The 20,410-nt window shown below is 37.7% G+C and overlaps 2 protein-coding genes across 3 annotated transcripts in view; one reads left to right on the top strand and one right to left on the bottom strand.

The window, feature by feature from the left end:
* The window catches only part of LOC127877141 (SCO-spondin-like), a 331,534-nt gene that overhangs the window by 199,599 nt on the left and 111,525 nt on the right, over positions 1-20,410 (bottom strand). The window lies entirely within an intron of this gene.
* LOC127877186 (A disintegrin and metalloproteinase with thrombospondin motifs adt-1-like) overlaps positions 1-20,410 on the top strand; it is a gene marked incomplete at its 3' end in the record, with an annotated part of 53,701 nt that overhangs the window by 13,038 nt on the left and 20,253 nt on the right. The window contains 3 exon segments of the mRNA XM_052422850.1: positions 455-533; positions 6,808-6,890; positions 19,479-19,548. Of these exon segments, the coding sequence (XP_052278810.1) occupies positions 455-533; positions 6,808-6,890; positions 19,479-19,548 (232 nt within the window).

Genomic DNA, 20,410 nt, shown 5'->3' with positions numbered 1-20,410 from the left:
TGTACTCATATGAGAGTCGTAGGCAACATGGCTTTTTGGTGTTTTCAGAAGGGCACATTGTCAATTTAGAGTGTGTGTGCGTGCGTGCGTGCGTGTGTGCGTGCGTGCCTGCGTGTGTGTGTATTTGTCATGCAAAAAGTAAATGTCGAAGTGAACACTTAAAGTGGGTGCACCTTATTTAACTGTAGATGATAAAAGTTCGTGTCCGGTTAATAACTTAAGTGTGCGTGATGGTTTTAAAAATATAATGGCAAAAATGCTCATTGTAGCAAGTCGACGTGCCACTCGTAACAACCGAGCTGCTCGATAAAGGCACAATACTATGATTGACAATTGCAGTTTCGCACATTTCTTTTTGTAAATTGTTCACTACACTTTTCATGTATTACCAATTGTTAAAGCCGTTAGAAAAATGTTACAAAGTGATTTAGTATGATTGTATGTATCTACACAGTGGATGGAACGTGGTCTGATTGGGGCAAATGGGGTTCTTGTTCTACAACCATGAATCTGGCACAAGGAATTCGTTTCAGGTTTGTAATCGGTAAAATTATTTTTTTTTCCGCAGTATTTTCTGTCGTTTTTATATCTTTGCATTGGAAAATAAGGTGATTATAATTGTTTGAAACCGCTAAAATAAAAAAAAATTGGGATGGAGGTAGACTCGAATCAGGTTGTGAACCTGGCCATCTTGCCATCGGATTCCGAGTTCGGGGAATAAATCGAAATATGTAACAGGTATCAATCAAAAGTAGTTTTACTCGTTGAATATGTTAGGCCTCAAGTTGTTAGAGGCATTAAGCATTGCATTTGTCCGTCCGAGAGACAATTATTATATTATTCGATGAAGGTATGGTCATGTAATTTTGTGCGGAGGAAACTAAGATCACCCTTTCTGATCGGCAGTTTATTGGTCGGGGCGACGAATTGTACAATGTTGACCTCCTGGAATATGGACTTGAATCTGTCTGTCAGTACTCTATCACTTATAGGTTCCATTCCTTCAAATTCTTGCATGCTTGTTTGATCAATAACAATCAGACTCCATTTATGTGTAGGTCTGCTTTTCCAGGTGGTCCTGAGTACAGAAGAGTGAAGCCTTATGCTAGTGTCCACTATCCTACTGTCATCCAACGAACCTCACTTAACCCAAGAATATGTCGTACCTGTCCTTCTCTCTTTCCACCTGTGCAGCTCTTCCAGTCTCCTGTAATGTTCTCACATTTTATACTCAGTCCGAAGACGTTGTTGTGAGAGAGATTTGTCGGCAGATTAACCTGCGTCATTTGCTTTCAGCCCGGTGAAACCGTTTATCCTCGGTAGCTGTTGTGGTGTAGGTTTCTGTAGCGTCTCACACGGTCTTGGGACCGGTCATGGCGGAGTAAAGATCTTACAACCGTTAAATATTTGTAAAACTATGTTAAACCGTACGCAACGTTATAAAATATGAAAGATGCTATATCACAACCAAATCCTTATCCCCTTTGACGATTCGTTGCATCGGCTTTCAACTGTACTACCAAGTTGAAGAAAAGTTGATAGTCAACACTCTAGACTCGATGCATGGTCCCAAATTTTTATGAACTCAAATTTTCTTCAACTCCTTTGAGAATATCCTCGAAACTTGAATAGCTAAATAACATTAATGTGTAGATAAATCAATGGTCGTGATTTTTCCATGATATTATGTGTTTTTCTGTGTCCAAGCATTTGTTGTGGAACATTTTTGTTATATAGAATCATTGTCATGGGCATATCTAAAACTATGAGAGGTATCAAGTTGAAACTTTATATAACTCATTTGGGTAAAATAAATTGCAAAACAACCATTATTCTTTATTTTGAAATTTTAGAGTTATGGCGCTTTGATACTTTTGTCGCGGACGTTTCTGAAAAAAGCTAAATGAGGTACAAATTAAAATCGTCATGTGCAGATAAATCAAATCTGGGTTAAGTGCAGTGCTCACGCGCAATAAGTCTTGTTTTAATATGTTTAGCTTACAACGTGATAATGTTGCGATGTGAGATCAATATTTGTCGGCCAACCAGTGCGCGCCTAGCGTTGTTCGTTGTTGATATTTACCTTGTGAACACTAATTCGGCCACATTTTTACCCTTCTTAATATTTCTCTGATTACAAAAATGGGTCACGTGAGGTCAAAAATAAGGTCACCAAGCCACATTAAAGAATAGATGTTGTATCATGAGTTTTGTTTCTCCATTGTTCGGTTTTAATGCATGTGAGCATTAAAATATAGCATTACTACTAGTCTTGACTTAAAATTGTGAAAGGTAAAATTCCTATGCTTCATGTGAACGAAAATGGCAACGAAATAAGGTCCATGGTTATGAACGTTTGTTTCTGCCCTTTGTTTTTTATTGTCTGGGGAAATTTTAATGTTTTATTGAATAATTGGTCATATCACGGTACATTGTGGGGCGTACTATTGCCATGCATCTTGGTTAAACACAAATGTCAAAATTAATGAAAAAGGTTACGAATTACTTTTTCCTCATAGTATTTTTTTATGTTTTGAATGCTGTTAATATTTTTCCGGATTATTATGTCCTATGACCAGATGATGTATGGCGTTTAAGTCGTATCGTTCCTAAATGCAAAGTCCGTGTTACAGTTTAATGTCAAAGATCAGAAACTGTAAGATCAGTTCTGTAATTTGCAACAAGTAGGATTTTATATTATATCGAACTAGTATTCAATGTAGCCAAAGGAGGTGTCATGTAGAAGCTTATGTCCCTTTGTGAAAGATCATGGTCACAATGAAGGTTAAAAGCACGAAATGAATGTATGTTTTAAGCATATAGTTTTAGCCACTTTTGTTTTCAGTCATTTTCCCCCCTCCAACACTGACAAGCATATTATTAGAGTGCATACGTATTAATTTTTAGATCATTATGCCAAGGTCATAAGTGGGTTCTGTTGTAAACTTATTTTAAATTCACCGACTGAACTTTGTGAATTTATTTACTACCCGACTGACTTGATCAACAAATCAAAACATTCGTATTCCCAATTTTGTGCAGCCAGATTGCAATATGAGTATGCATTTATATTTAACAATATTAAAACGTCAAGGCTTATTTACTTATGTGTCTAAGACTTATATTCGAAAAGTCTTTTTGCTGAACAATCATCCCACATGTTCATGGTCAAAATTGCACTTGGAGATAACATGGCTTACTTTTTTCCGAAAGTAAAAGTCCTGTGTAGTAAAAAGAGATCATCGTTTCTCATACAAACTAAATAGGAGTTTCTGCTCCGCATACTCATATTTGATGAACATGTATCTTCCAATAAAAAGCCAGTTCACATATGCCCGCAAAACACATCCACACAACCTAGACCAAACACACATACATGGTTTAATAGTTAATTATAAGGCACTGTAAATACACACTTTGTTGAAAATCAGACAGATAAAGTTCAATGTCAGAGGGTAATTTACTTAACCAAAGCACAGTGACTCATTTACAAGCCGGGGCGGTGAATGCCTGTTCATGAAACACTATCACATTTTTGACGATTCTGCGAAGCAGCTCGTCTAAGTTATCATAATATGAACAAGAAATATCTTTAAAAAAGATATACGGCGTTGATTGTGGTCGATGTTTATGAACGATCAAAAGTTATCTCTATGCGATAAAAAGTAGCGGATGCCTTTTTTTCTGCGCAGTTCTTAGCTACATCACAAGCAAATCAATTACGGGGTGTTTCGCCAGATTTCGTGGCTTATTTTGCTTTATGTGATATTATTACTCAGATATCTATATTTACAGAATAGAAAAACACAAGAAACATGAAAATAAACGAGTGCATATAGGTCAGCCGGCAATACTCGAATCTTATTTAATTGCATAATTATAGTATAGTGAATTATTGTGCTCATGCTTAATAAACTGGTCTAAATGGATAAATATTTCTAATAAATTTTATCAAAATTGGTCCTTATCATGCAAATGTTGAAACCATATTAAAAATCGATGATTGATATACCACAATTATATCGCCGAATATCTTTATTTAGTATCTTTCTGATCAAAACAGACTTCAAGTGCACAAAGTTTACGAGACGGCGTTTATATAAAGATTTCTGCAACTGACCGCAAACTGACCTTGATACCTTGCGGATTGGAATGCAATGCATTAAAGTTAGGTAACAATTCTGCTGCTGAAACGACGGCTTGTTTACACCAACTGTACACGACCAAGGCAACAGCTGTGCCTAAAATATGTGATATATCGACAAAGCGACTAAACGAACTATTTACTCCATCAGACAAAAATAGCATAGATTTCAATTTTTTCCTTCAATGAAAAGATCGCAACCCCTTCTGCGAACTCCGGTGATGAACTGTATATAAACTCTGACTTTCACCCACTGGCCGCGAATTGACCCGAAACCTCGCGGGTTGAAATGCAATGCAAGTAAGTACTAAATATGAGAATATAGCCTTTAGTATAAACGCTTTTGCGCTGGTAATTCTCTGAAAATAAAAGGTGAACGCACAAACTGTATTTATGTCGAAAATTGATTGCAAAACTGTTCTATCTATTGAGCCTTTTCATTAGAGATAAAATTGTTTCATGCAGTAAAACAGTGTTACAAAGACGCGGATATGTTTCCAATGTTCTGGTGTTATACTCAAATCAGCCAATGGAATAAATGAAGTGTATTCATTCGTACCTAGCCGCGGGAAATTTTATTTGAATATTATTGGACACTTACAAAGGTCAAGTCAGGGTGAAAAGCTGGCTTAATACAGCTTACGCCGAAAAAAATCTTCACAATGACGACCTATGTAAAAGACCGAGCCAGTCCGATTGAGATAGCTCAATTTTTCTAATAGGCATACCTCGCTGATAATCATTGATAAAGGTATCAAAAGCTCAGCTATAAATAGGACAGCATATTCTGTGAAAATGATTTAATAATAGTTTGAAAACGTTAATTTTAAATCAGTTATATTCAATCCATTATATGTTTATAGATCAATGAAACAACTATGCATTTTCTGTATTGTATTTGACTTTTGTCGTGATTCAGTAAATAAATTGCGAATTGAAACGTGTATAATTAACTTTCGACGCGATCATGAGTGTAAAAAAACGAATTATATCAAACCTGCCATTTGTAAACGTTGTAGCGACTATGATATATAAACAGCATAATAGCCGTCAGACATCTGTGAACATCGCTCTTATGCGTGCTTTCTCATTTTGCATATTTAATAAACTTTTTAAACATAAATTACAGAGCCACATCAGTGCACATACTATGTTTGATAATTTATTCGTTTGTTGGATATTGTTTGCTGTTTTAAACACATGTTAGGCCATATCGCGGAGATTTAGTTAATCTCACCATGTGTTCATGGGCGAACTCACGTATTCAAGTGCTCTTACGACTATGTGCTCATACCTACTTTCGGCAATCATCATGAAATTATTGCCGTACTTAACGAACAAACATGCCTAAGCTTATTGAATTAGAAAGAAAAAAAATCAAAAGATAAAAATTATATGTTTATACACATGGGCATGTGAAATCACGTCCGCACACATAGCATCATTAACTAAGAAAAGGAAACAACGAAATATAAAGTTTGACATGATATACATGTGAAATTCTAGAGCATGGTGTTATTTAAGAGCATGTCAAGTTTTGAATTTATATGCTGAAACGTTATGTTATAACCCACAAACGTTTTGCTGTAACAGAACGTTTTTTTAAGATAAGTGGTACAGAAAATACACGTCGAATATCTTTTTAAAGATATTTCTTGTTATATTTGATCGAGAATGTAACCCGCCTCCCAGTTTCGCCCAATTTTTTTGTACCCAATTTATTTCGTACCCAAAATTTTGCTCGTACCCAAATTTTTTTCCTACCCAATTTTTTTTCCTACCCAATTTTTTTCGTAACCAAATCTTTTTTCCTACCCAAAATGTTCGTACCCACATACACAATTGTGGTGATGTAGATAAACTTATATAGATGCTTTTATATCAATCCTCTTCAAAAGCATCGTCACACCAGTACTGTCAGTACTTTGATTAATATGGCAAGGAATTTGAGTCATAATCGATGCATGTTAAATCTCTGCGGAGAGATTGGAGTAATGACGGTTGATACTTTAAAAATATATAGTAATAATGACAATAGTAATGGTTATTCTGTGATGATGATGATGATAATGATGATGATGAGGAAGAGGAGGAGGAGGAGGAGGAGGAGGAGTAGGAGGAGGATGCTGAAGCTGCTTCTGCTGCTGCTGCTGCTGCCTACTGCTGTTGTTGATGATGATGATGATGATGATGATGATGATGATGATGATGATGATGATGATGATGATGATGATGATGATGATGATGATGATGATGATGATGATGATGCTGATGATGATGATGATGATGATTATGGTGATGATGATGATGATGATGATGATGATGATGATGATGATGATGATGATGATGATGATGATGATGATGATGATGATGATGATGGTGGTGGTGATGATGATGATGATGATGATGATGATGATGATGATGATGATGATGATGATGATGATGATGATGATGATGATGATGATGATGATGATGATGATGATGATGATGATGATGATGATGAAGATAATGATGATGATGAACTTAAGATAATAACGAGCATCATTAATATGATGAGGAGCAATTATGATAAGGATAGAGGTTGATTCGTTAATCGTTACAGTAATTAATGTGTGTTGTTATTTAACAGTAACATTAGTGTCTAAAATTCTCCATATTTCCAGATACAAAGAGTGTTTACCTACCAATCGACATGGTGGAGCTGAGTGTCCGGGAAAACCGTATGACACTGGCGTGTGCATGGGATGTAAGTTCAATTTTAAAATCTATAGCATCTGGTGCAAAAAACAGAACAACATCAATTGCTTCATTGCCGGTAAGCTGTATTTAAAAAAATGGGGTCACTGTATATTATGTTTCGATTATCAAGTTTTTTTAATGCGATATTTTTTTTTTAATCTCAATGTCGTAATTTTATAAAAAGAGTGAGATGTTAAAAAAATGTATATACAATAAATGCATACTGAAGCATGCATTTAATTTATTTGTTATCAGCAATTATAAAGTCCATAGTGTTTTATTAAACATATTGAAATACATTAACAAATCGGAGAATATATTTTGATAGTTATCGAAATGATAAATCTTCATTAGTTTTATATATTTAATCGTCATATAAAATTTGCTTTTATATATGATATGTAGTAATTGTGGTGTCAGTGTGCTAAGGTGAGCGTTTTGAGATCGCCTTTTGTCCGTCGTGCGACGTGCGGCGTCAACATTTTGCCTTGTTAACACTCTAGAGGCTACATTTATTGTCCGGTCGTCATGAAATTTTGTCAGAACATTTTTTCCAATGAAATCTTAAACAAGGTCGAAATTTGTTCCGGTTGGTTGAAAAACATAGCCGCCAGAGGGCGTGGTATTTTTTCCCTTTTATACCTATAGTAAAATCTTGTTAATACTCTAGAGGCCACATTTATTGTTCGATCTTCATGAAATTTTGTAAGAAGATTTGTGCTTAGGATATCGTGGACGAATTATTTAAAAGACATGGATACCAGGGATTGGGGCATTCTTCCTTATATGGCTTGTCGCGGTTTTGGCGCGTTAACGTAACGCCGCCGTAACGCCGCGCCACTTTATGTAACGTTGTTTTTACGTCATATCCTATTATTATGTTATTGTTAGTTGAATTAAAGGAACGAACCTGAACACAACGTCTTATCACTTACAAGTCTTTATATTTTGGTGCCGTGATTATACACTAGAAGTACGATGAATTTACAGACGTTACTATCAACTAGAGGAGGTACTTAACGCACAATCGCTTTTTTTTCTTGAGAAAATCGAAGCAAAGAAAGAGAATGGAACGCTGATGAAATCAACTTACTTCTAAAAAATTTGGAGACAAAAGTGGAAATGCTAGAGACACTTAACGAAAAAATCTTATCAAACACGGAAACTGAAGAAATTGAAGATGAAATTGTGGAAACAGATATTTACATGATAGATTTACGCATGAAATTAGGCACACTTATCGCCGAGCGTGATCAACGGGATACGAGCATAGGGAGTCAGCAGCCGACATTTTATCACATGGATACGCAGCGTGGTCGAGGGGATACGGGTGTAGGAGGTCAACAGACGACATTTCATCCCTTAGCACAGCGTGATCAACGGGATACGAGCATAGGGAGTCAGCAGCCGACATTTCATCCAATGGATACGCAGCGTGGTCGAGGGGATACGGGTTTAGGAGGTCAACAGACGACATTTCATCCCTTAGACGCACAGCGTGATTAAGCGGATACGAGGTTGGAAATTCAACAGATGACATTTCATCCCGACGATACACCAACTACACTGGAGAACAGAAATACACATGCGTTACATAATCCAGTCGATACCATTCATCTGACAGGTATAAATTCAAATTCTTCCCAATTTCATAGATTACCTAAATTGTCCTTACCCACATTCAACGGTGATATTCTACAGCGGCATTCTTTCTGGGATTCCTTTGAGTCCTCAGTCCATTTTAATATCAACTTGTCCAACGTCCAGAAGTTTAGTTATCTGAAGTCACAGTTGGAGGGTAGCGCCGCGCGGTCGATTGAGGGATTTGCACTTACCAACGGGAACTATATGCAAGCTGTAGATTTACTCAGGGAAAGGTTCGGTAAAACTCACAAGATTATAAATGCGTATATGCAGGGATTGTTAGAAACACCATCGCCCAGTAACAATTTACAGAGCTTGAGAATTTTCCAAGATGGAGGCATATATCCGTGGGCTTGAATCGCTAGGACAGAGCCAGGACACATACGGGACATTGTTGGTACCAGTTATTATAGGGAAGCTTCCGGCGGAAATACGACGCAATTTGGTTCGTGATCATGGAGATGCAAATTGGATTCTAAGTAATCTTAGACGGGCGATTAGTAAAGAAATCAATATTATAGAAGCGGGAAAGCCACAGGGACACAGCAGTGAAATGTACACATTAGACGCTAAAGCCTCATTTTTTACCGGAACGAAGCCTAAAAGGATGAACGGAAATCAGAGACCTAGCAACGCGGTCCATTCTACACGAACACAAAAAGATGAGGTGAAATGTGTATTTTGCGACGACAGCCATTCTACAACGGAATGTAAAAAGATCACAAGCGTAGACGAAAGGCAGAAGATAGTCAAAGGGAAACAACTGTGTTTTACTTGTCTAGGAACCCATTTTGTTGCTCAGTGTACGTCAAATGGAAGATGCCGTAAATTCAAGCGAAAACATCATACGAGTATATGTGACCGGAAGTCCGAATCTGCGTCCCACAATTCCACGTCCGAAAACCCTTCCCATGATGCTTTAGTGCTACACACTACTACAAAAGTACAGACTGGAGTTTTATTAAAAACAGACACAGTAAGTTATAATTTCAACGATGCTGAAGCTAACATTCTGTTTGATGAAGGTGCCCAAAGATCATTTATAACCAAAGAGCTGGCCGCGAAATTGAACATTGTCCCTGATTTAACAGAAGAAATGAGCATTTCTTCGTTTGGAAGCACAACGAACCAAGTACAGCACATAGACAACGATCTTTCTACCTACACGCAGAGGAAATTAAGAAAATTCCTCTTAAAGTCCTGATTGTCCCACTCATTGCCACGCCCATGAACACTAGATAACGAAATGCTGCGTCCAACTTGCCCTACTTGCGAGGATTGAAACTTGCCCATCCTATTACAGACGGCTGTAATTTTGAGATTTCTCTATTAATCGGAGCAGACCATTACTGGAATGTGGTAGAAGATGACGTTATACGCGGAGACGGGCCTACAGCAGTAAAGTCAAAGATCGGATATCTTCTTTCTGGCCCCTTACACAGCAATTATCCCAATAGACCCCTTCATCTTACAGAAGTACCCACAGATTATAGAAGAGCAGGAGAAGAGTAGGAGAGACGAGGCTTTATTGAGAAGGTCGCAAAATATTCGCAACCGTTCCAGCAAGTCCATTATATACCCCACCATGGCGTCAAGAAAGATTCCCTCACTACACCCATCCGATTGGTGTACGACTGCAGCTGTCGACAAGCACGTGAATCCCCGAGCCTGAACGACTGCCTTGAATCTACCCCACATATCCTCAATGACTTGACAGCTATACTCCTGAGATTTCGAACACACCAGTACGCTGTAGTCACAGATATAGAAAAAGCGTTTTTGAACGTGAGATTGCACGAAAACGACCGAGATTCGACGAGATTTTCTGGCTAAGTAACCCCAACGACCCTGAAAGCCCATTAATCACCTACAGGTTTAAAGCTGTATGGTTTGGCGCAACTTGTTCGCCATTTATGCTATATGCCGTCCTTCTGAAACAGCTACAGATGAATTCCCATGTCAACGCCGCTGATGCATTGAAAAGAGACCTGTATGTAGACAATGTTTTGTCGAGCTTTGCGCACGAGATGGAAGCATTAACCTACTTCCGGGAAGCACGCGATTTGATGACTACAGCCGGATTCAACCTGCGGTCATGGATGTTAAATAGTCCCCGTCTTAGAGAACTCGCTAAAGCAGAAGGTTGCCTTGACAACGACACAATCACCAAAGTCCTGGGTATGCGTTGGCATGCAGTTACAGATGATTTGTCATATGCACCACGTGATATACCTGCCATAGAGAACGCTACTAAGAAATCCATCCATCAATACTCCTCCCGCATATATTACCCTCTTGGACTGCTGGGCCCAGTGCCCGTGCGAGCCAAGATTTTGATGCAAGACATATGGAAAGAGAAAATTGATTTGGGCATCCCACTTTCGAGCAATTTTCAAGAGAAATAGAAATCACTTGCAGAAGATTTCAACGAAGTGACTACGATTTCCTTCCCCCGACGATATTTTCATCATGCAGACGACAAACATACCTCCCACCATGAAGCAGACGTATAATGCACGTATTTGTCGATGCCAGCATTCAAGCTTACGGAGCAGTAGCCTACCTATGTAAAGGGAGAGAATCTTCATTAGTTATGGCGAAGAACAGAGTTGCTCAATTGAAAACGCCCACACTTCCGCAATTAGAACTAATGGCTGCTTTGATTGGCGCTCGTCTTGCTTCACACATACACGGAATCCTCTCTACAAAAGATGTGGTCTTCTGGTGCGACAGTCAAATCGTGCTACATTGGCTGAAAACAAATAAACCACTAAAACGGTTTATTTCAAACAGAGTGAAAGAAATAAATGACCTATCTGTGACATACAACTGGAAATACTGCCCAACTAACGACAATCCTGCAGATCTACTTACCCGTGGATATCCAGCGTCACAGTTCATGAAAAATGCCTTATGGACTAGTGGACCGATGTGGATAGCTGATGAACAGAAGTGGCCGCATTGGGACCAACAAGAACAAGCAGCGGCATACGAGCAGATGACATCAGAGGAGCAGACGACCTGTAAAACAACAGTTGTGACCACGGTACACAATAAATCTAGTCCTCAACATGGATTACACTTAATCATAGACATGAACCGGTACAACCGTTAAAACAAACTACTGTGTGTACTTGCATACGTGCTTAGATTCGTGAAGAACTGCAGATCCCCCAAAACTGAAAGATACCAAGGATCGTTAACAGTGCGTGAACTCCATGCAGCAGAGATGAAAGTGATTTAAAACTGCCAAGCTACAGCGTATCACGAAGAAATACACAACATGAGATCCATGTCATCAGCACGACTTACCCAAGTGAAACAGTTACGACTTTTCCATGACGCCGAGGGATTTGTCCGATGTGGCGGACGAATAATTATGCACCGTTGGATGACCAGACGAAATTTCCGTTCCTGTTGCCTCGACGACATCCTGTAACACGACTGATAGCACATCACGTCCATAAAAATCAACGCCATGCCGGAATAAACGCAATAGTTACGCATCTCGGGCAAAAGTTCTGGATCCCGGCTATACGTCAATGCGTTGAATCAGTACTACAAAAATGCACCAACTGCCTGAAAACGTCTGGCAAATCCTATGGAACGCCTGATCCGCCTCCACTTCCAAAGATTAGAGTTTAAGATGCCCCACTCTTCACAGTGACTTGTGAAGATTTCACTTGGGCCCTTTACGTTAAGGAGCAATCCGGAAGTGAATCCAAGGCTTACGTCTGTTTGTTCACGTGCGTTTGTACACGCGCTGCATATCTTGAAGTGGTTCCGAACCTGTCCGAAGAATCTTTCCTCAACGCATTCCGAAGGTTTTTCAGCCGGAAATCGTTACCAACAACAATTATTTCGGACAATGCGACTACGTATATGGCAGCAGCTTCTCATCTGGAGAAATTGTACCAGTCTCCCTCCCTACAAGAAACGCTACGTAACCAGGGCACAGAATGGAGATTTATACCGAAACGAGTACCGTGGTATGGCGGATGGTGGGAGAGACTGATTGGCTTAACCAAAACTTCCATGAAGAAGACACTTGGACGTGCTTACGTTAGTCTTGAATCACTTCAAACTATCGTAACGGAAATTGAGGCTACGATGAATGATAGACCAATAACCCATGTATCGACCAGCATTGACGATCCAGAGCCCCTGACCCCGGCGCATCTTTTATACGGCCGGAGAGTGACGACCCTTCCATATTCCGACAACCCTGACGATTCTACGATGATTCCAACCCTAGACCATTTCCCGATCAACAAAAGAGCTAAGTCACAAGCTCACATCATAAGTCAGTTCCTAAAGAGGTGGAAGTTCGAGTACCTGACGGGTCTTCGTGAATACCATAGGGCGACCGGCAACAACACGTAGGGCATCCGAGTAAACTACGTGGTTCAAATCCAAGATGACTCCCCGAGGATACGTTGGAAACTCGCAGTTGTTGAAGAGCTGCTTACCGGAAATTACGGGTTAACACGTGCCGCCAAAATACGCACGTGTAATGGACACACAACCAGGCCATTCGTGAAACTCTATCCTTATGAAGTGCTATGTGGAAGCGAAACCGAGAGAAACTAGTGATGAACATTGTGATTAAACATGTGAGCAACAGCGCGATAAACAGTTGATAAACAATGTGCTTAACATGTGATTGTTACAAATGTGATACAAAGTGAACTTTCAAAGACAGTGCAATCTATTCTGGGGTTTAGGTGATTAATCGATACTTTGACAGTAATTGAGATAATTATTTTGACTAATTATTTGTTCTTCATGTATTTTTGTTGGATTAACATTTTGATCAGACTCATTGATATATGTTGCTTAATCATTTTGAGGCCCCAAGAATGTCGCGGTTTTGGCGCGTTAACGTAACGCCGCCGTAACGCCGCACCACTTTATGTAACGTTGTTTTAACGTCATATCCTATTATTATGTTATTGTTAGTTGAATTAAAAGGAACGAACCTAAACACAACGTCTTATAGCTTACAAGTCTTTATATTGCTTTTGTAAAACCTTGTTAACACTCTAGAGGCCACATCAATTGTCCGATAATCATGAAACTTCGTCAGAAGATTTGTTCGAAAATAGTTATGATGATGGTAACATGATCGCCAGGGTGCAGGGCATTTCTCCATATACGGCGATATATGGCTATAGTAAATCCTTGTTAACACTCTAGAGACCACATTTATTGTCGGATCTTCATGAACTTTGGTCAGCATATTTGTCCCAATAATATCTTGGATGAATTCGAAAATGGTTTCGGTTGGTTGAAAAACATGGCCGCCAGGGAGGGTTATTTGCCTAATATGGCTATGGTAAAACATTGTTTACATTCTAGAGGCCAAATTGATTGTCCGGTCATCATAAAACATGGTAAAAAGATTTGTCCTAATAATATCTTGGACAAGTTCAAAAATGGTTCCGTTTTGTTGCAAAACATGGTCACCAGGGGACGGGGCATTTTTGCTTATATGGCTATAGATATTGCTATAGTAAAACCTTGTTAACACTCTTGAGGCCACATTTACTGTCTGGTCTTTATGATACTTGGTCAGAAGATTTGTACAAATTATATCTTGGATGAGTTCGAAAATGGTTCCGGTTGATTGAAAAACATGGCCGCCAGGGGGCGGGGCATTTTTCCTTATATGACTATAGTCAAACCACGTAAACACTATAGAGGCCACATTGATTGTTCGATCATCATGAAACTTGGTCAGAAAATGTGTTCTTATGATAGCTGAGTTTGAAGATGGTTCCGGTCCTTTTGGCACCAGAGGACGGGGCATTTTTCCTTAAATGGCTATATATGGCTATTGGAAAACCTTGTTAACACTCTAGAGGTCTCATTTATTGTCCGGACTTTACGAAACCTGGTCAGAAGATTTGTACAATGATGTCTTGGACTCATTCGAAAAGTGTTCCAGTTGGTTGAAAAAAATTGCCAACAGGGCGCGAGGCATTTTGTCTTGTATGGCGTTGGTAAAACCTTTTGAACACTCTAAAAGTCACATATATATTAAAATCTTCATGAAACTTGGTCAGCATATTTGTTCTAATTATATCTTGGATGTGTTCGAAAATGGTTCCGGTCTGTTGAAAAACGTTGCCGCAATAGAGCGGGAAATTTATCCTTATATGGCTATAGTAAAACCTTGTTAGAACTCTAGAAGTTACATTAATTGCTCACTCTTCATGAATGTTGACATCCTTGGCTGTACAAAACAGGTCAGTTCCTTTAAATCTCAATTGAGCGACTTTGGGCCTTTCAGACCCTCTTGTTTTATAATATCCACAATGGCTTGAACTAATAAATCCAGTAAAGACAAGTAAAACTTTTAAAGTTTATTTACTCAATTAAAGGGCATGACCATAATATATTATATATTAGCATCTGATTTATAAAAAATGTTTTGGCCTTTTTATTAGCTCAACTGAGCACAACGTGCTCATGGTGAGATTTTGGGATCACTTTTTGTATGTCATGCGTCGTTCGTCGTGAGCATTTTCCCTTGTTAACACTTAAGAGGCCACACTTTTTTGTCTGATCTTCATGAAATTTGGTCACAAGATTTATCTCAATGATATCTTGGTCGAGTTCGAAACTAGATAATGTTAGGTCAAAAACTAGGTCACTTGGTAAAAGTAAAGAAACAGTTTGTTAACACTCTAGAAGTCATATTTATTTCCAATCTTCGTGAAACTTGGTAATAAAATTTGACTTTATTTTGCCCCCGATGAGTTCGGAAATGGTTTTTGTTGCTTGAAAAACATGGCTGCCAGGGGACGGGGCATTTTTCCTTATATAGCTATAGTAAAACCTTGCTAAAACTCTAAAATCACATTTATGTTCCAATCATCATGTTAATTGGTAAGATCATTGGTTCTTAAAATAGTTCGGCTAAGTTCGAAAATGGCTCTGGTCCTTTAAAAAAACATGGCCGCCTGGAGGCGGGGCAGTTTTCCTTTTATGGCTATAGTAAAACATTGTTAATCCTCGAGAAGTTACATTTGTGGTCCAATCATCATGAAAATTGGTCAGAATATTTGTTCTTATGATAGCTCGGCTGAATTTGAAAATGGTTCCGGTTCTTTAAAAACATGGCCACCAGGGGGCGGGGAAGTTTTCTTTATATTGCTATAGTAAAACATCGTTTACACTCTAGAAGTTAAATTTCTGGTCCAATCTTCATGTCACTTGGTAAAAATATTTGTTCTTTCGATAGCTCAAAAGCGCGATGGTTCCTGTCCGTTAAAAATTATGACCGTTAGGGGGCGGGGCAGTTTTCATTAAAAGGCTTCGGTAAAATCTGGTCAACATTTACCTTGTAAACACTATAGAGGTCACATGTTATGTCCAATCTTCATTAAACTTAGGCAGAACATATTTCCATATAAAATCTTGAACGATTTCGAAAATGGTTCCTGTTGGTTGAAAAACATGGTTGCCAGGGGGCGTGGCAGTTTTCCTTATATGGATATAGTAAAACCTTGTTAACACTCTAGGAGTAATATGTATGGTCCAATCTTCATACGACTTCGTCAGAATATTTGTGCTAATGATATATCAGCTGAGTTCGAAAATGGTTCCGGTCCGTTGAAAAACATTGGCCCAGGGGCGGAGCAGTTTTCCTTATATGGCTATTGTTAAACCTTGTTAACTCTCTTGAAGTCGTTTTCTAATCTAGATTATTTTTAGTTAAAACAATTGTTCTTATGGTAACTTAGCTCAGTATGAAAAGGGTTGCGGTCTGTTGATAAACATGGCCACTAAGGGGTTTGGCAATTTGCCTTATATGGCTATCGTAAAATCTTTTTAACACTCTAGAAGTCATATTTATAGTAAAATATTCATGAAACTTTTTTAGAACTTTTGTTCTTCTGATATCTCAGCTGAGTTTCAAAATGGTTCCGGTTTGTTGAAAAACATCGACTACTTAGAAAAAATAAATGTACATTCCGAATAAAATCTATGCATATTATGATATTTATGATCCCCATGCAGTCATCTCAATATTAAATCTGCCATTAATATATACATTTAAATTGCCTTTAAAAATATTGATTTTTGTTCCTTTCTTAAGAAGATTATTATGATGATGATGTGTTGGGGATGAAGTGCTACAATGTTTTATGCCATCTGAATACCCTGTATGAAATATTCTCAAAATTTCAAGAAACAATATTGTTTCGCAGAAAATTACTTAGGGAGAAACAACTGTATATAACTTGAATTGTGTATGACCTTCAATTATGAATGCGTGGCTTGTCAGGAATGCATTCTTTATACTGCAATTGAACCCATTCAGTCACCTGCTTATCAGCAACTAATAAATACTATATTGACTGTGCCTGCATTGTTCTGGTACAAATTGACTGTGCCTGCATTGTTCTGGTACAGTAGTATTCAGTGATGCCTTTTGAAATAGCGATGTAATAATTGTGTTACAAGCTTGCGCCTCAAATTCTATTAGAACCTATAAATAAGCCTCAGCTGGGAACACACATCAATAACCTTTAGATTGATAAGAGTGGAAAATACTTTTATGGCACACAGTTAATCGATGACTTCGGTAGTTTTGGTGGGGTTATCAAAGATGTGTGTTTAAATCAGGGTTGATTGTTGGTTTAATTGGAAATATAATTACAAAATGAGTATGAAAATAGTTTAGGGTTGTTTGAAAACAAAGCCCTCATGTGGGTTGCTGATTTCTTTTAATTGCTATAGTGAAACATTTTGAACTCTCTATAAATTACATTTTAATTCAATCTTAATGTAACATGCTGAGAACATATGTTCCTATGATATCTTGATTTAGTTTGAAAATGGTTCCGGTGCTCTGAAGAACACGGTTTTCTTTGGCGAGCAATTTTCTTCTTGTGAACCTTTTGCTGATATTTATGTTGCATGAAGTATTTTTATTATTTAGTTCCTTTTTTAGTTTCTTAGTTTTCAGGTGAGCGCCTTAGGGCCCATGTCCGTCTTGTTTAAATAACAATTGGGTTGAAAAAATTGAAATTGTTAATTATAGAATTATACAATTTATAAAGGCACTAGGACCCATGAATTGCTGTCGTAATGGTTTAGTATTTATGCATTTTAGCGTAAGTCTGTAAGTCAAACTATTTCGTAACTGTGACTTCATCATTAATATTGTTTTTAGCTTGCTTAACGTGTGTGCATAATCGGGCATCTTTCCGTTTGCGATGTGCTGCATGCGTCGTCAAATTTTGGCTTGTTACCACTTTAAAGGACACAACTTTCGCTTTATTTTGATGAAACGTTGTCAAAATATTTACATTGATACTCTCTAGCAAACGTTCGATTCCTGGACAAATGTGTGTTAAACCAGGTTGCCATGTTGCATTTTAGAAAATAAAAAGTAATTCTACTATAGGAACCAATATTATGGAAAGAATAACTATATTGACGATTTGTATGACAAGTTTGAATTTGTGCCAAAAACAAGATCACTGGGCAAAATGTCAGAAAAGTCACCTTATCGCTCTTAAAGCCTTTATAATACTTTAAATATTTCTTTTCTAGACAATATCTAGGCCTTGTTTTCATCTGGGTCATGTTGACAAAACAAAGGTAGTCAGTAAACCGTAATGCACCCAACCCCCGCTTAAAAGCATACATTGTGAACATATGTGACATCCTATGTCACGCCTTTTTGCCCCTTGTTTCTATTGGCCTAACGTTTGATACTTAATATGTAACACCAGAGTGTGGTCAAGTGCAATGCTTGTTGAGATAATGGTTAACACAGGTATTGCCTAAGAAGTCATATTTTAAAGTTACATGGTCACGTATGTTTGTGTTAAAGGGGCCTTTTCACAGATTTTGGCATGTATTGAAGTTTGTCATTAAATGCTTTCACTTGATAAATGTAATCATTGGATCTAAAAGCTTCAGTAAAAAAACAAGAATAAAATTAAAGAAAGAAACAAACCAACCCCCAACTGGGCTCGAACCACTGACCCCTGGAGTAAAAGTCTAAAAGACTACTGCTTTGACCACTCGGCCATCCGTGCTCATTCTTTATATAAGCAATCTTAGCAGTATTACAAAATGTAACGACAACAACAGAACTCTCCAATTTTTTTCAATCCTTTCGAGTTGCAACGCTTTATAATGTCCTCCAATTCAATTGTGTTTACAAACAGTCGGTTTATTTACATCGCTGTTTACTCAATCATGCCGAGCAATTCCGAGCCGGTTTTCCGATAAAAAAATTGATTGTTCGGCCCAAGACATTGTGTATCACGTGAGCACGTCAAGGGTGAATAGGCCAGTCATTCAAAACGAAAATGGCGTAAAGTTCAAAAAGAAAATGTACACTCTCGCTAGAAGAAAAAACGAAACGCAGAAAGGAGGCGAAAAAATCATATAATCTTGGTTGCATTACTATTGCAATGAAGTTCTAAGGCAATTCCATGTAAACTAAAATAGTGTACAACACAAACAAATCTTACCGAACTCGTGTTCTCTTTCTTTGCTTACGAGGATATTGTGTTGCTTGTACTAGGTCATCAGTAAATGCGTACTTTACGAAAGAAGCTGAGGAACATCGGAGAAAGCGAAAATGTACGGAAATCGCAAAGTTGTAAAAATTTCATCAAATTATGAAACGGGTATATCTTCCATAATTCTTGCCAACGTTGCACCTAAGCTGTGTTATTATAATTTTTTAAGCAAGAGTAACTGAAATCCGGTAAAAATTAGACCAGTTTATATGCATTATATTTGGATATGTCACCTTGTTTGAGGCTTTAAGTATTGTGAACTTGGGTTTTTAAATATTTATAAACACATTTTATAAAATAACCAATACACAAATTTAAATGAAATGGATAAATAGGAGTAATTTGTTTTTTAATCATGTTTTTGAATGTGTATTTAGTTATATCATATTTTCTTTTATCAGCTGATTGGGAAGAATGGAGTTTATGGACTAACTGTACGAGTACAGATTGCTCGAAAGGTTCAACAGTAAGGTAAGAGATAACAATTATTTTGGTGTTCACTTTCAGTTGACCTACCAGCTATGTTTTCCCTTCTGTATAAAGTACCCGTAATAGGTACTTTCCCAATTGAAGAAAAAAAACACAATAATTCTCAATGCTGTCTGAAAATTTCCCAAAAGGAAGGCCAATTCCGTCAATTTTGTTTCAAACGTGCATTATCTGCAAGTTAACAAATAAAATGAGCACTTCAACTGAACATTTCAACCCAAAATGAATGTAAATCAATATTTGAGTTGATTTTTTTTCTTTTGATACCAAGCAATTAAAAATTGCTATAATTTCCAATTGGAAGATTTCACAACGCGAATTTTCTAAATTAAAGGGGTTTTCGCGCTAATTTTTCCCAATTGGTAGTGGACAGGTACTTCTCCCAATTAAGGAAGAAAAATCGCTGCCTACGTATGAAGCGTTGTTGAATTTCACGCGAATATAAGCACCGACATGCCATATCTCGTAAATCAAATGGAAGATTTTAATGAAGCTTCAGAGGAAACAAAATTGCTGACCCTCTTCATATGAATATACAATTGTTCTTTCCCGCTTCATTTATAGAACACCAGAAATATGGTATGTTACATCGCATAGTGGACTTGCATAGAGTGTGTTATATAGGACACACCCAGAGGTGTAGTGGATAAATGATCTGAATTTACTGATTGAAGAAAATAAAAATAAAAACAAGAACCAAAAGGCTAAAATTTGTGTGTTTTCAGAATTTTATCAGATAATGCTTTCACAAAATTTGTAAAAATCTAGCCCCTGAGGTTCAACTGGCAAAGGCCTTCGGTTCACATGATTGTTTAAGTCTTATATAGCAACATAACTTATTACC

Source organism: Dreissena polymorpha, chromosome 1 (assembly GCF_020536995.1).
Source record: "Dreissena polymorpha isolate Duluth1 chromosome 1, UMN_Dpol_1.0, whole genome shotgun sequence".
Lineage (NCBI taxonomy): Eukaryota > Metazoa > Mollusca > Bivalvia > Myida > Dreissenidae > Dreissena > Dreissena polymorpha.
Note: the sequence above shows the minus strand (reverse complement) of the source record. Positions and strands in the feature narration are given on the sequence as shown.